This window comes from Eupeodes corollae, chromosome 1 (assembly GCF_945859685.1).
Source record: "Eupeodes corollae chromosome 1, idEupCoro1.1, whole genome shotgun sequence".
Classification (NCBI taxonomy): Eukaryota; Metazoa; Arthropoda; class Insecta; order Diptera; family Syrphidae; genus Eupeodes; species Eupeodes corollae.
Window position 1 is genome coordinate 728,376 of NC_079147.1, and position 17,771 is coordinate 746,146.

Here is a 17,771-nt window from a genome sequence, read left to right on the forward strand (position 1 = left end):
GAAAATGGAAAATAAAACTAAAAAAAAAGACACTTTGTTAGTTGATTAAATTTCACCATAAGGATAAAAAACTATCTTCCTTCCTAAGGCCTTACTTAGAACACATTGAACAGAGTGTTTTTGGCTTAATCTTAAAAAATAAACTTTCGAAACAGATTCGTTGATAGATTTATATACGCTTACAAATGGAATACTTATTCCCGATTTCGTCACAAAAGTCTTATGTGGTAAATCGAAATTAAGTTTAAAAGAGAAGACAACCAAAAATATCAACAAATTTTATAAAACCTTAAATTCTATTTTCATTAAATGTTCATGTAACGCTTTTCACTAATTTAATAAATAATATAAATATTAAATGGTCGATCAATTCGAAAAAGAGTTTCTATATATCTATATATTCATTTTCAACTGGTTTTTCCGCATATCTAGTTTGGAAGGAACTTTAGTCTATAGGCGTTAGTAAAATTGATAAAAGATTGAAATAATTTAAATAAAGTTGCGGAGTTCCGAAGTCATCTTAAAATTACTTTCAAATATTATTCACATGTTTTTAAAATAATCGTAACAATAGCTTCTTACACAATTTTGTTTTGTAAACTTCTTCGATCCCTCCGAACTAAATCATTGACCTTAAATTTTGAAGATTACCATTTTTTAATCTTATTTATTTTTTGTTTTTATATGCTTAAATCTGTAATACCCTGTTTGGGCTAAGTTTTCTGATTTATATATAACCTATATATTCTTTCATAGCTTTTTCATCCCAATATTTGTTGATCATATCCAACAAGAATTACCTTAATGTTTTGGCTGGGCTGTTGGCTGAGATGTCCTTTTGGTTTTGTCCATTCACGTACACTCATAAGTCTAATAAAACACCTACAACAAAATTACACATACATATGTACATATGTAATGGTAAATCAATCCCTATTGTTATTCAGTCGAGCGCAAAAAATCTATCATTCGTGATGATTCGGAAAAAAACATTCTTTTTAACTAGGTTTATACTCTTTATCCCTTCTATAAGCTCGGATGCTTAGTAAAACGAACGTATGTGTACTTATTCCCTAGAAAATCTTGTCATCAGTTAATACAACATTTGGCTCTACCCTTCTTGTCTATTGAGTTGTAATATTAAATTTGGGTATCGAGCAAGGGGATGTAATTTTATGTTTGTACTGTTTGAGCTTTTTTAAATAAACAAGTAACACCAATACGTATATTTATGTGAACCATAAAGTATAATAGGTATGTGTTCGAAATCTTTGATTTTGTTAAAATGTATTTAAAGAAAAATATACATATAAAATAAAATGCACATAAGTGTCGCACGAACTTGCTTTCGTATCCAAAAAGTCTGTTTAAATATAGAACCCATAACTTAACATGGAATCTAAGTTTGTCTTCGAAAACTTAAATGCAATTTGATTTTTTCGAAAGTTCTTAAAGCTAAATTGTATTTGTTTTACAAGTGTGCAGTTATATTTGATATTCGTAAAAATGCTTACCTGTTAAAAAGGCCTAAGAGAATCTGCTTGAGAACTACAGACAGACAGATGGAATCGCGGGACCAAGTTTTTTGACTTCTCTATCATAAAGTTAAGTAAGGATTACAAAAATAAAAATAAAAAGAGGCTGGGATGCGACCCACACTCATAACTTCCCATCCCTTCTGTGAATTAGTCTTGATTAAAAGTTTGTTGATTTTCGTGTTTTGTTAAAAAAAATGTTAATTGAATTATTTTTAACAATTTTAAATTTTTTCAACAATATTTTGCATACAATGAAATAGTTTGATTTGAAAATCAATTTTTTGTTGACGATATCTTTAGTCAAAAACCGTTTTTTACCAATTTTATTAGCTTTTCTTAAAAAATTGTATTTTTAATAGAAACATACAAATTGGATGAATGAAACTAACTTGAAGTCAATATCTTTTATTGCTCACGAGATATCGAGAACCGAAAATCAATTTCTACCAATTTTGTGCTATTTATTGTAGATTTTAATTTTTATAAAAAACTCACTGTTGGATTTTTATAAAAAATAAACTGAATGTCAAAAACAATACTTTCCGTAATTTGAAGCCAATAACTTAAATTTGAAAAGATATTTAAGTCGAAAATCAATTTTCAACAACTTTTAGTAGTTTTACCAGATGTCAAAAACGTTATTCTTCGTTGCATAAAATTGTGTTGGAATTAAAATTATTTTTTGTCCGTAAAATATTCGAAATGACAAATATTTTTATAATATTTTTTTATTTATAAAAAATTGTTAATTGGATTTTTCTAAAAAATTGTTCACCTTTTTTAAATTGCTATTGTAAAAAAAACACCCACTCAATTAGTTTGAGAGTGCTTTCTGCATTATTATCTCTATAGCAAAATGTATTTGAAGTCGATATCTCTACTGGTTCTTGAGCTATGTATACGACGAAAAAAACTTCACGAACGTACGGGCGTACGAACGCACATACATCACTTTAAAACTCTTTTATTTTGACCTTGAAACGTCGAGTAATATCGAAAATGAATTCGACAAATATGTATACATATATCCGGTTTTTCTGACATCAAAAAGTCCTTTGTCATCTCACGATACCAAAAAAACATTCATGGTTACTTGTTGACCGATCTCATTTTCAAATAAATCTTGGTTTAAACATCCATTTTTATAATTTTTTTACTATTCAATTCTGTACCTTTCCATATTGAATTTGTTTAAGACTGAAACAAGTAAATGTCAAATAAAGTTACACTTAACGTTAAGGTGTGACTCAGCTGTATAAAAAACCAACAGAAAATGTGTATAACTGAATTCATTTTAATTACTCTTATATATTTTTCCCTAATTAAATCTTACTGCGCCATAAGTACCGTATCAACTAACCACCAAATTAACACATCTTGTCGAGGGGTTAAATTGGCAAAGTTGATTTGCGGCAATAAAAATAAACCAATTCGAACAAAATTTATAGCTATCGCAACAAAAAGTTTGGCTTTCCAAAGAAGTTTTATTGCAATATAAGCAGAGTTACCAGATGCTTACAAGTTTGCTACATTTTACCAATTTTTTTTTGTTCTTTCAAAACATTTTAGTAACCTGAAAATATTATTTTATTGAAAGAGGCCAATTTGGTCCTTCGTTGTCCGTATCTTGTTGGAAGTTCTTGAAATTTGCCCATGCAAACTATTATTCCTAAAATTTACAATGATGATTTTTCAAGCAAATTAAATCGAATCGGATTACACATTATATCAAGTCTGACTATGAAAAATGTGATATCTTAACATTTATCGTTATGAACTTAGTCGATTCGAAATAAATCGGCCACCCGCATTTGCTCTACCACACAATCCCTTTAAATGTTTTTCTTTATTCCATCTTTAAATTGTATATTTTTTTGTGGCTCTGCTGTATTGAAGTCCTTGTCGTTGATTTATTTTTATTTATTCACATGTATTGTGGGATATTACGTCAAATGTGACATACTTCCATGGAGCATGGGTTTTTCTTTTCTTACTTTTGTATTTTATTTACTTATTGGAGTAACAAAAATACACAAAAACAAATATTTAAAAAAAAAAGGAACAAGCTACAGTAACTAAAGCCCGCATTGAGCTGTTGGTTACCGTTGTCGTCGTAAGTTTTGACATTGAATGCCTGCTGGATTTTGCTAACCCAGTTTAATAATATTGTGTCCTACATTGTTAGACATCCGAGTACATACATATGTCGTACCAACGACCGACAACGAACGACGGACTTGCAGAATTCTTATTCACATTCATGTCCAGTTCACTGAAAAGTAAAGAGGAAGTTTGAAGAAATGAGAGAAAAATAAAAATTGCCATTTGCCTTAAAACTCATAAATTATTGTACAACACTTCCTTTTTTTCATTTTGAGAAGGTAGTTGAGCTTTGAAAAATTTTTCTAGAGCATGTAATGCTCAGCTGGGAAAAGGGATCAACTGCTTCGTTCGTTTTTACTCTTGTATCCCTTTCATCGTAAGTCAAAGTTGACTGTAAAATGAGATGGAATCCATTTTCGCTGGTTAGAATTAATATATTTTTATATGTATGCATGTTCATACAAACAGGACTATTATTCATTCGCTTTGAAAGTTTCTTTGCAAACATATCATGGAAATCGAGGAAAAAAATCTCACCCTACTTGAGAGGAAGGACTAAACAGTCATGAAAGAAACATAAATTGCCGGAGTCAATTCCCAAAGGGACACGGGCTTATTTGAGCCCAAGTGCAAAAAAAAGAAAGTAGTAAAGCATATAGGATTATTGGTATTGGCAATATATGAATGTGTAGATTTACCTTTACATAAAAAGAACATAACGTAAGGATGTTTATTTCAAGGTTTACCCGACGTTATACTCTGTGCATCATCAGTATCACTCAAATCCATGACTATTCCAGAAAATTGATTTTCTTTTCCATTCCACGACAAAAGCACAAGCATTCGCAACTCTTCTTTGTTGCGTGACTTTCGTTTTATTTTCTTGTATTTATTTTCCTCTACCTAAAAGGATTATTTTGAATTAGAGTAAGGGCATAGGTACAGCTTCAACAGCGATGAATGAAATATAAATATTTTATCTGCCATGAACCATGCCTTCAAGGAATAGAGTAAAAAAATATGTACTCGTATTCAATTGTAATCCTATATAGGTAAAAATCAAAATTTATAAAATTGAAAATGAAAAAGATTTCCGAAATAAGATATTTTATTTTCAAGAAAGCCCACTTATTTTAAAACGTCTTTTTAGAATATAATACCAATTCCGAGTATTTCATGGTTCAATGTATATAAATCCAAATATACACTTGCATGTGACCAATATTCAAACAAGAATGGAACACAAATGTTAACCAATTTATTCATCTTATCTCTTGGCAATGTCCAAAACTATTTTGTAGCAGGATTGCAAAAAGGAAATTGTGACCACCCGTTCCCTATATTTTAAAGCCATAGAAACTATTCAAACTATTTTATATCGACAACATACCTATTTTATTTTTTACTTCAATTTAACATGCATTTATCTTGAATGCTGTGTCAGTCTTGTTCTTGTAACTTTCAAAAGACTTAAAGGACTCATCAATCACTTGGTAAAACTTTCGACATAACATAATCCATTACTATATAAATGGCAGTTTAATGCATTATGTGGCAATAGTTTCATTTCTGAAAAAAAATATTAAAAAAGAGCTTTTAATCATGCAGAGCAATAAGATTTTGAATTGAATTGAGAGAGGTGAAAATATATGGTTTAAATGTAAAAATGCTTTATAAATGTTGAGTATGTATTTTTAAAAACACAAGCTGATTTAATAGCTTAATCGCTAAAACTTTTACCACTCATAAGTAAATTGAATTTAAAAACTTCTAGTAACTTTATTCTAAATATCCTTTTCATACAAAATATATAGTTTCCGGGCAACGTGGGCTGCTGGGGCACGAAAACAAATTGTGTTCCTTCTATGTATAACTGTATTGTATTTTATATGGTGAATAAAAATCGATGTCATTTTGATTTTTCTTGTCAAAATTGAATTTCTTTCTTGAAATGCATAAATTGATGTGTACGACCGACGGCACAGCATTTTTCTTCATTTATTTCCTTATTGTAAAATAGCTATTGAGAGCGTTTTTAAATTAATATTGAACCAATGCTTACCTATGTACCTTACGTACTCGCACATGCTAAAATACAATTCCATCCGAGCGTGCATAATCTTTTTCAATCATGGAATCAGATTGTGTCTGGAATGAAACAATTATCCAAAAGGGATATGCTTGAAATACATATTTATGTAAAACATGACTGCATATGCACAATGCGCATACACATCGAAACAAAATAAGCTCCTCATATACGAAAAAATCAATATTTTCCGTAAAATGAAAAAGATTATTTGAAATGAAAATTTTAAAATTTAATCATGCAAGCAGGAAAAACGAGTGATAATTTTTTATATGAGTATTTATAATATTATAACCTACCCTGCCGATTACTGGAATAATATCACCAGTTTTATAGCCGATTTTAGTGATGCGACTTTTGTATTTCTTAGCTTATTTATTTAACTTTAATAGCAATAGCCTTGATAAGTAAATGTAATTTACTCAAGAGATCTTCTTGATGTATTAAGGATATTCATTAACTCGGATTTTCCACTTCTGGAAGCTATGAGACAAGGTATTTTTTTGAGAATTGTTGGTCTTCCAAATAAAATTCACTTTTTCAAAACAAACCGAATAAAATTAAATACGTTAAGCTCAAATCGAGCTTTTATTTTTGATTATAATTTGTCATTATTTTTTTTACACTTCAGAATTATCAGAAAGTAATAAGCTTACAGAAAGCGTCAAACTACGCTCAGAGGCTCATCATAAGTGCATGTTTTAGTTGTTAGTAAAAAAAAATATCACAATTATAGCCTGATACACGCACAAACATAATTAACATTAAACTATTACAGAACAAAAAATTAAAGTAGAACGTTTACGTGGAGCACTGGTTCTAAACAATGATTGTAATGCCACCTTATTCAAATTTAAATCTATCGATGAACAGTTTAGGTTATATAAAATGCTCATTCGACTTAAAGCTTCATTCTTCCCATAGTTAGTACTTTGGAAGTCAATATGTATCCGTCAATATGACTTCCGTCTCGGTAATTCAAATGTTCACACTATAGCAAAAAAAGATGCATCAATTTCACCATTAATGAGTTGATGAAAAAATTATTAACACGCCTTTGATGGAGAAATTGCACTTAAAGAAGCAGAATACAGGGAGGCAGATCATAAGGATCATGCCAATGAAGACCATTTGGCGTTCAGAATGACAATTTCTAAATTTTACCTCATAGGACCTGTTTTCAAGGTATGATTTGATCCAAGCTAAGGAAAAGGGTAGAAAAACAAGATCTTCAAGTTTAAATAAAATAATTCCGTGCCTAAGTTGGTCAAAAGCTTTAAAAAAGTCAGTGTATACACAGTCAACTTCATAACCTTGTTCTAAAGCGTTTGAACATATGTTTAAGAATGTGAGGAGATTTGTATTGGTTGATCTTTTTTCACAAAAACCATGTTTCTATTCGCAAATGAGATTTTTACTAAAAAATGTTACAATTTCACAAACAACTTGTACAAACACTTTTAGAATGTAAGAAAGCTTTGCAATGGGCCTGTAGCTGCTTATATCCGTCTTGTAAACTTTTGTTGGAAATTAGTGTTAGAAATATCTTTACTTACAAGGACATTAAGTAACAGAATAAGGCGTTATTTATTGGTTTGTATGAAAATCTAAATGTAATGCGCTGTGAATGTTGAGCATTAAAATTTTTTAAAGAACAACTTGATTAGCAAAATCCCATTTTTTTAGTCCGTCCTCAATTATTCTTGTGAAGAGTATAAAAAGGCGTGTCACAAGAACGAGTTTAAATTCATATCTTATAAATAACGCAATTGCTTTAACAAACATTTTCTTTCTATTGATAACGAGTAAATATGAAATCATAAGATTTTTGATCAAACACATCGTTTTTATTTTTGCAATTAGTCCTTACAATTCGCCGATCTACAATCTCCAAGGGATTTTCTTTGGGGTTGAGATCTGGGGACTGTGCTGGCCATTGTAACACGTCAATCCGATTTTCTTGAAATCAAGTCTTAACCGTATTGGACGTGTGCTTTAAGTCGTTGTCCTGCTGAAATATGCATTTCAGAGGCAACTGATGCTCAGCGTTTGGCCGCATTATATTTTGCTAAATGTCGCGACACATGAAACCATCTATTTTACCATCTACATATTTGGTGAATCGGTCCCAGTCCATGCCCTGACAAAACATATGTATTTTTGGATGTAACGATTAAACTCAAAAAGTACCGGAACGATTTTAATAATCATTTTTTTATTAGAAAGCTTTATTATTACTGAGTAACATAGACTATATTTAGTACTAGATTACTATAGAAATCTTTAGAAATGACTATCAAAACAAACCAACCAAGCGACATTGAATGTTTCGATTTTTTTTACACACATTTTTATTATTATTTTTATTAAAAATAGGTACGCCTGTTATGCTTCTAAAAAATTTAAGCCCTCCAAATATGTGTAATGGTACACGACTATTGATCAAAGAAAATAAGAGATTATGTGATTGTAGCAACTATCATTACGGGTTCCGCGGCCGGTCAGCTTGCACATGATCCGAGGATCCCGACGAAACCAACTGATTTGCCCATATCTTTTAAAAGGTTACAGTTCCATTTAAAAATATCCTTTGTCCTAAATAAATCCCAGGGACAAACTTTTTTCCATAGTTGGTATCGACTTAAGGAAAGAGTACCTTTCCCACGGATAATTGCATGTGGCACTTTCTCGAGTAGGATCTCCCGAAAATCAATACGTTTTGTTGCCACCTACAAATACCACAGCCAACGTAGTGTACAGGGAGGCTTTAAGATAAGCATACAGTTTTTTTTTCTAATTTAGTGATTCATGGTCGTTTTAATTAGCATGCTTATAACTTAAATATATGTACCTATTTATGTCTACCCGTGCGTAGCCAGGACGGGCCGCTAGTGTAATATACTTTAGAAAAAAATTAACATGATTTGTTTAAGTTATTAATTTTTGAATATCATAAAGATGGAGGTATTTTTACTTTCTAATCTCTTGGCCAACAATATACGTTGATGACAAAACATGAGACCGTTACGCTATCAAAAATCGAACGATCTGAATTAACCCAGCACTTTTCTAGACATAGCCTTGCAATACATACTCCTAAAACATTATTTTATTTGTATTGCATGTATTTGATCCAGCATTCATTTGGATTGATTATTTATGGCGGCTACATTAACAATAAAAACAAAACACCAACTTAACTCTCACGCACTCGGGAAATATTGTTTTATTAATTGTAATTGCCCAATCTATCTTTTAATTTATATAAAATAATAAAAACCTAATAACTAATCCTAAGGATCAAATGACTTTCGTGCCGGTCTGCCCTCTCCAGCAAATATCGCACCCAGTCAAATACAATACAAATAAGGCCCTGTTCACTTAATATCTCTACGCTACGCCTGACTCCAATAAAAGTCAATGTGGCTAGAATTGAATGAATCTAAATTGGCAGTCATAAACTTGTATGGTATTTGTTGGGCAAGTTATTAAAAAAGAAAAAACATCGCAAAACTTTATTGATTCAATTATTGCTATTCCCGGACATAAACAAAACCAATTCCACACATCATATTCCCTCGAGTCGTCTATCTGAGAAGAGAAGAATCCAATAATTGAAACTAACAAAAAACTCACTTTGTCCAGCCCTTCATAGGGTTTTTGAAATGTTGCGGAAACAATATTAGATCAATTATTTTCTTTTCTCTTTTGAAAGAAATTCTTAAAAAGTTTACCGTCAGGCTTCCGGTTTCGGCTTAATGGGCCACAACAAAATGTAGCGCGTGTTGATGCCGTAATTTGATGCGTACACTGAACTGAACATACAGTTCGGATTCCAAAGTCTAAAGGCAGGCAGCAAAATGGTTTCTAATTAAATCGAGTCGTCTGAGTTGATCCTTAAACAAAACCTCCCTCCCATTTCTACACTTTTCTATTGAGTTTTTTTTGTTTTTTGTTTTGCTGTCGAAGAAGAAATATTTCTCGCATACGGAGCCCAAACCTAAAAAAGAAAACGACGAACTTATTCAATGTATGTTCTACTTAGGTTTATACCCATTACCCAGTATACCCATTCCGGGTCGACATCACATTTCCCAGCCAGATGTGTGAAATTGTTTAGAGCTGAGCATTTTGTGGTTGTTGTTTGTTAGCTGTTGTTGATGTTGATGTTGCTGTTGGTGCTGGTTATAAGAAAAGGAAACGAATAAAATGGAACTGACATGTTTTCGAAAACCGTGTGTTCCGGAAGTAATAAAAATGCAAAACATGCATTGGAAAAACCTTTGTCAATTTAAAATTACAATGTTAATTTTTGGTCTTGAGGTTTTTGCTCCTTAAGGAAGAGCACATAAAATAAAAGGAAGAAAATCACTGCAAGAACTTGGACTTGCCTTGTGGCTTTTGTGGATGACACAGCATCATAGTAGGAAAATTTATTTTTGATATGTCATCAGGATAGGTTTTTTTTGCTACGTCAGTTTTTTGTTTTTATGTTTTGAATTGAAAATCAAATTGGTTAAGATGTGAACTGATTAGACTTTTACGATTTACATTAAGTAGATCGTTGTAACCCATTAGAAATATTGGCATTTTATGGTAACTCAAAATTTAAGAAAAAAATCTGCAATTCACTTACAAACAAGTGTTTCACAAACCAAGAAATACTTCACTGAAGGCTGAAGTAGTCTCGAGTTAAACCCTTGACTTATAATTTTTCAATCATACAACTCTTTTAAATTTTAAAGCAAATCAAAAACAGTATATTATTGGTAAACACGACAAAGTTTATAAAATAAATTGAATTATTGAATCATTTAAATACGAGTATCTTTCTCATTACCTTTGAATTAACTAACACATGGATCTTCATTAAAACACTTGGAATCTTATGTTTTCATGGTTTCGAAAAACACGTTTCAGAATGAATTTTTGGTGGGGCTTTTAAAGTCGAGAAATATCATAAACGTTTTCAAAATTATTTTAACCTTTTAAAACTCTTAAAGCTTGAATGCTAAAAATTATGTGATGAAAGGTGAAGATATGTTTTTTTCTAAATTTCAGATAAAATATCTTAATAACCTTAACTGATAGTGATGTTTAACTCGACCAGTTTTAATAGAATAACCAATAAATGAAAAAGAGCAATTTTCTGATTTCTTACAATTTTTCGTTATGCACTATTTTGAGCAAAATCATAAACAACTCATAAAAATCAAAACCACCGGACTCAAGGCTGGGCTTTATGCTTTCTTCTTAATTTATTAGGATTGTTTCCTTTATATTTTGAACGCTTTATTATTGTTTCAGTGTAAAGATATACACGGAAAGAAATACATTGCGAAAATTACAACGTCAGTATGGGGGTGAACGCAATATTGCTTAGGAGATTTCATTGGATAAAAAGTTGTAAGCATAATTTATTTGGCCATAATGATAATAGTAACGTCGACAATAGTTGTAGCCGATACGCCAATGCCAGTAAGGCAGTCAGGGCCATACTGACTGGCGACATGTACCACGTTCCTAGCAGAAAAGTCTTTCCATTATTGTTACTGTAGAAATATATCGATACAGTAGTTATACCCATGCACTATTGACAGTAATCCAATAATGATATCGATTAAATTAATATAATTTATCGCGGGAAAAACTAGTAGCATTGCTACATCTCCGGTACAGTATGGGGATGAAGGCAATGCTGTCTCGTCTAACGTTAATTCTATGCGCCCATGTGCTACAAGCAAAGATTGTGGTACCCAAGAGTATAGTACATAATCCCATATTTATAGAACTTGTTGCAAGACAATGTAGGAATATCACAGATACTCTTTTAGTATCGGTCTCAAGGCCATACTAGCAGTGTCATAAATACTCTGCACTTCTTTCCGTGTACATACCTACCTTTGTAAAATCATATCTCTTAAGTTTGCATCTCAGAAAAAGTGCGATAACAAACACACGAACGAAAATAAAATAGTTCCAGATTTGATTTTCAATATCGTATTTACTGTTTTTATCTTTTTCAATTTTCCACAAAAAATTAATAAAATATCCACAAATACAACACCTAGACGATATTTAAGGAAGGAAACAACTGGCAATATGAGCATTCTATTCAACATATTTAAATTGTATGCCTTATAAGTTCATTAATCTGGACACTAAAGAAGGATTCGACGGAAAATTTTGCCTTTACCAACAAAAGGCGGTACATTTCTGATTCACAAAAAATGTCTGTCCAAATATTAATTTGAATTACATAGGTATCTACTCCAGTCCCAAATATAAGACTCTTATAGAGTAAGTTGCTGCTTAATACCTATAGTTAAAAACCTTTTTGGGAATTATAGGTAACGGGTAAAAAAGTATTATAACCGTACATTTAGTGTGTGTGGTACAAAGTAAAATATTTGTTTTGACATAAGCTTACAAAAACCATTACTGAAAAGCTGGCTGCAGGACGAATTTAGAATTTTCGACATTTTAAAGAGGCAATCATACCTTCGTGAAGGGATAACGATGGAGACGGTAGCACAATGATAATAGAGAGTATGGTTTCAGGTTGTGACATCAGTGAAAGCTGAAAGTTGCAGCCGTGGCGTGACTACCGGTGCGCTGTGTAACATAAGCTCAAAGAACGAAACTTAAGGCACATGTTCTTGTATATGTTTATATAACTATAACGCCCTATGATTTAGCACAAGTCAATAACGAGTGTAGAATACCAAGAAGTTCCTGGACATGAAGAAATAAAACAATGAGAAATTAAACACTGCGAGCTTATGACGTTTTCATTAGTACACCCTTGACATTTTTGAACTAAGTTTTTTGTATTTCCCTGTATATACTTAATCTAGACAATACCAAGTGTTCTACGAAAGAAGTATTTTATAACATTTAATTATAGGAAAGGTTTATGATTTTCTTTACACTCTGTCTTGTTCATGTTGCCACTTTCTTCTTATAAAACAAAGGACATTAAAGATACGACAGAACGAGGCAAATAGAAAACTGTACAATGTACGTCTTCCTAAACATGGATTGCATTTGAAAACTTATAGGTCTTAAGAAAATTGTCTGCTACATACTTGTATCTCATTGAACTTATATTTAAACATAATTTAGCAAAAGTAAGTAGAACAGAAATACAATGGAGAAGCAGGCCTACATAGTTATCATGTTGTAAACCCACAATTGCTAGGTATGATATAAATTGAAAACTCATACAAAACATGATATTCTGTGACTATGGAAGTAAACTTATGCGTTCTTTTATCTATATTTTGATACAATATAATAAACTTCTTGCAACTCTACTAATAATGTTCTTTCTTTGTTTCAGGTAAACCAATCAACAGATCAGCATAACTTTCAACAGCATGTAAGCTTCATATTTTAGTAATTAATTTTTATAAAATAACTATTATTTCGTAATATGTATTTAAAAATATTAAATTACTTAAAACAGGTACCCAGAAGATTCACATTGATGCGTGAAAATCTTTAAAAATTCAAAAGAAAATGTGTGTACATAAAATATATACGTTATTACATTTTGTTTTGAGTCTTATACCCCGGTAAAACAAAACATTTAAATTGATTGATGGAATTTTGCAGGTTTAATTTTCATCCTTCTTTTGTTTTGCTTTGGTTTCTCTTTCGGTCCTTTGTTCCTGAATTAATTCCTTCCCCAAGGTTCTGACATTATTCTATTTATCAATTAAAAGTCATTTTGCCAATGAGGAACAATTTAATGAAAACAACCACATTCAGCCTTCTCCTGTTACAACAATGCAACTTTTAGATGCAAAACGAGATTAATTACCTCCAGTTAAAAGATGGAACACCATCAGGAAAAAGTTACTTAAGAAACCCCGCGAATCAAATTTGAAAAAGAGCCCATATAACTTTAAAAAAAAAAAGAAAAGTTCCTTTCTTTCTGGGAGAAGAAGGTGAGTGAATATATATGTATTCTTGCATTCATTGTTTAGAAAATAAATGTGATGATAGATCATTTTCTAAAGGACGAAATTTCTCCCTCTCACCAAAACGCTTTAATATTGTTACATTAAAATTGTCATAAATCAACCGCTCGCATATTTTTCCTTTTACTTGAGCTTAATATGCCATGAGGAATGGCTCAAACTGCTTGCCAAGATTTGTGATGTAAAATATTGCTTAGAGTTCCTCAAGGAGGCTAAGGGATACAAATTAATATGGATGACCAAACTTAAAAAAGAAAAAAAAAATAATGAAATTAGCTATTTTGTTTCTGCTTTTCTGTTTTATAAAAATTAATGACAACCAACTATCCGCAGTAGCAATTGGTTGTTTATTTTTATTCAACTGTTTCTGTTAGAAAATTAATTAAAAAATATAAATAATGCGTTATGTAAATATAAATTCAAAATGTGGAAACCATATATTAAAGCAACATTTTTAACGAACTCATAATGATTCATTTGTGTTTTGTAATTTGTTTGTGATGAATGATTAAATATTTAAACACAAATTGGTTTCGTATAAAATACAACGCAATAAATTCATAATAATATACATAAATATACATTAAATGGTCGCATTTATTGATTAAAAAATTCAATCTTTTTTTGAGACGAATGAGCAGGTGAAAGATGTAAATGTTTAGAAATATTGATAGTATAATAAATATCTGAAAAACCTTTGTTAAGACTAACTAACGCATGTATCTGCATCATTTTTAAAGATGATAAAAATACATTTCCCCTGTTTAAATGTTTTGATTGTCAAAAACTGTTCGGGGTAGGTCCTAATTAATAGTTACTCTGGCTAAATGTACTGCTTTCGAATCTTAAACATAACCTTGCCTTCAGAACATTGGTTCCCGCTTCACATTTTTTTAATTTTCAAAACAATAACTAAACTTTATTGGACGTAAAATAAATCAATAGGTATATTACCAAAAGTGAAGCAAACTCATTAAAACCCGCCGTAACTCCCAAATATACTTCCGTGGAAAAAAATACAGGGCTCTTGACAGCAGCTGCAAATATAATTTGACACTCTTTGTTTTATGCGGATGGTCATTTGAATACAATTTTTAAAATTGATTAAAATTGCTTGACAAATGCATATTATAGAACGTACACAATTTTTATAGCAAAATCGCCAGCTTTGAGTGTTAATGAAAACTCAGAGTATTTTTATGGGAACGTTTTGTTTCTATAAAATGGCTTAATGGCATGATAAAAAAGCTTAAAACAAAAAAAAAATACTTTCTCACGTACATATCGGTGAGTTAATGACAAATTCAATTTTACTCATGAAAGAACCTCATAGATAAATTAAAGACACATAAACATAGGGCCCAGGGACATAACGTCCAACTTTTGTTTTGGGCCGGAATCTAGAAAAATTTTGAGACTAATGTCCCACTTAATAAGAATCACCACATGACAAGACTTTTAGCACTTCCATGACACAAGACTTTGTTACCTTTAGTTTTTATTTACTTATAAAATTTAGCAGTGCCTTACATTTTAATGACCAGGAGAATCCGCTCCTAATATGTATAACCTATTTTTTGTCCTCTCCATTCTCAAAACATAAAGAACCGTTACTAGAAATTTGGCAAAACAATTTTTACTGCCTTTCAATTATTATTTATTTCTTTGTAAGTGCGTTTTAAAAATAGAAAGTCAAAGTGATGAAAGTGTTAATTCTGAAGCTTTTGAGTTTTTGCCAGGGCTTAGAAAAAATAGTCACGTAATGTACTTAAATGCTAAAAAGCAATTATAAAAAGTGCTTATACAACATATATAAAACATTATTCATGCTACAATAAAACATGTAAGGCAAGAATTACATTCGATAGTACATTAAATAAAACAATGCAATCTAACTATGCCATACATTCACACGGTGATCAGGAAAACATGAGAAAATGGCACTTTTAAATCCTATGAAAATTGATTGCTCTGTTCCGAGTAAAAGACGAACTTCAGCCAAGCTAATTTTTGACGAAAAACGCTTAAAAATGTCAAAAGCAGCACATTTAGTTCAATTCAATTCAATTAAGTGACATATGAACAGAATTAAAAGTTCCTTATTACCAAAACCGCCAAGAGATCTAAAGGATTATTGTTCATTGTATTAAAATACAAAAACTTTTTATTCTTTTTTGGCTCTACAAAAATTTGGGGACAATGTCCCATTTCTAACAAACAAATGTAAGACTTAGGTCATATTTGAGTAGGACAATTTCGGTTTTATGTCCCACCGAAGTGAGACATAAGCCCAAAAAAAAAAGTCGGGCGTTATGTCTCTTGGCCCTATGTCTCTGCCCCTTTATTAAAAACCTTACAGATAATAAAAAGTCACATTAAATTACTTGCCTAATACGTTTGCTAAACAGCTCAAACGTTGATATTATAGAAATTCTTTAAAACTGGTTATACGGAAACAATAATTCAAAGAAGAAGGCTTCGAGTGTTAAGTCTTTCCTAAAAACGATGTTAACAGTCCTAACGGCTATTTTGAGAAAGCACTTTTCATGACAAGAATTACTCTTGGAGGATTTGTCAATACTTGGCAAGAGACAGTTCCCGTGAAAAAATGTTGTAAAGTATATTAACCCATTTAACTAGGATTGCCACAAGTCATGAAACCCACATACATAGTTCGGATAAAAGACTTCTAATAAAAAATCATATTTTAGGTTTTAAGATTTAATCTGATCAGATTTTGTACATTTCTTCTTTTAAATAATAGAAAAAATATGGGTTTTGAATAAAATATACTCTGTATTTGTTGACTACGTTTCGTTTTATAATTCTGATTAAATATAAAGTGGAAAGCTTGCCCTGCGTATTTTTTTCTTTTTTCACTTTTAAAACCTATTGTTTGCATGTTAAAAGTTTTTCAATTCGACGGGTGTAGTGTTTAATTAAATCAACAATGTTTTTTTTTAATTGTTCTAGCACCTCGGTAGTCTTCCCCACGGCATCAAAAATGGAAATTATAAATTAAACATAAATAAATTAACAAAATATCCTCCGACTCAAAAAATGAAACAAACATTTTAAATAGAATTTTGAAAACTTTTCAGCATAAACTGACGAATCACATAAACTCTTTCTACTACAGATACATTGTAGATTATGAACACATATATGTATGTATGTGTTGATTTATATGCGTCGTATATATATTTGAACTTTTTAATGACATCATGCCAAACTCATGACTAAATATTTGTTATTCTTTTGACATTTCCAATGAAAACCAAACAAAGACGTGGTCATCTCTCATGAGGACATTGTATAGAAACACAGTTGTTGAAAAGTTTCTTTTTTTTATGTTACTTTGAACAAACAAAGCTTAGGTGCATCCGCTCCAGATATAAATTATATTGCTTGATGGGATAAAGGTTGAAAAATAACATTCACCTCTGCTGGTTTATGGCGAAAAAGTTTCTATTCGGTTTAGGAGTAACAAATCGAATAAAGTTTCATGACATGGACTCCTCGAAACAGCGCAAATTTAATATGTTTTTTGGCTCTTTTTTGTGTGGAAGGATATCTCTAGAGGGCATTGGTATAGGTGAATGAAAATGTTTTTCGGGAGTCAATTAGGGCAGGAAAAACCTGTCACTATTAATTATACAAATTCGTTGTGTGTTTGCGCAATAATTGTAAAGAATAAACTACTAATAAAAGGAAAAGTTTTATAGAAATGAACTCCAAGAGTAATAATGAGAGTGTTACAAAGAATTTCAACAAGAATGTGCGAGAATTTGGTTTAATTTTCTAGAATCAACTTTAATCAAAAAGAAATTGTAGTAATACAGCTGTATTATCGATAGTCAATTGAGCAAGGAGGTTTTGAAACTGGGAATCAAATTATACTTTTCCTAAGTTTTGGATTACCTGAGTTTGACTCCGGTCTAAAAATCATTCTTTTCTGACAGGTTTTAGAAATATTATCTTATTATCTTAAAATAGACAAAACATCATATAATTTATTTAGTTTTAATATTTTAAGTATCTTCTTTGTTTTCCAGA

The 17,771-nt window shown here is 30.9% G+C and overlaps 1 protein-coding gene across 8 annotated transcripts in view; it reads left to right on the forward strand.

The window, feature by feature from the left end:
• The window catches only part of LOC129943118 (peripheral plasma membrane protein CASK), a 235,407-nt gene that overhangs the window by 99,158 nt on the left and 118,478 nt on the right, over nt 1–17,771 (forward strand). For 7 of the 8 annotated variants that reach the window (XM_056052359.1, XM_056052360.1, XM_056052361.1 and 4 more), the window contains one exon: nt 13,073–13,111. The exons of the other annotated variant lie outside the window; for it this stretch is intronic. In XM_056052359.1, coding sequence (XP_055908334.1) covers nt 13,073–13,111 — 39 coding nt within the window. The remainder of the gene's footprint in view (nt 1–13,072; nt 13,112–17,771) is intronic. 8 annotated transcript variants of the gene reach the window in all.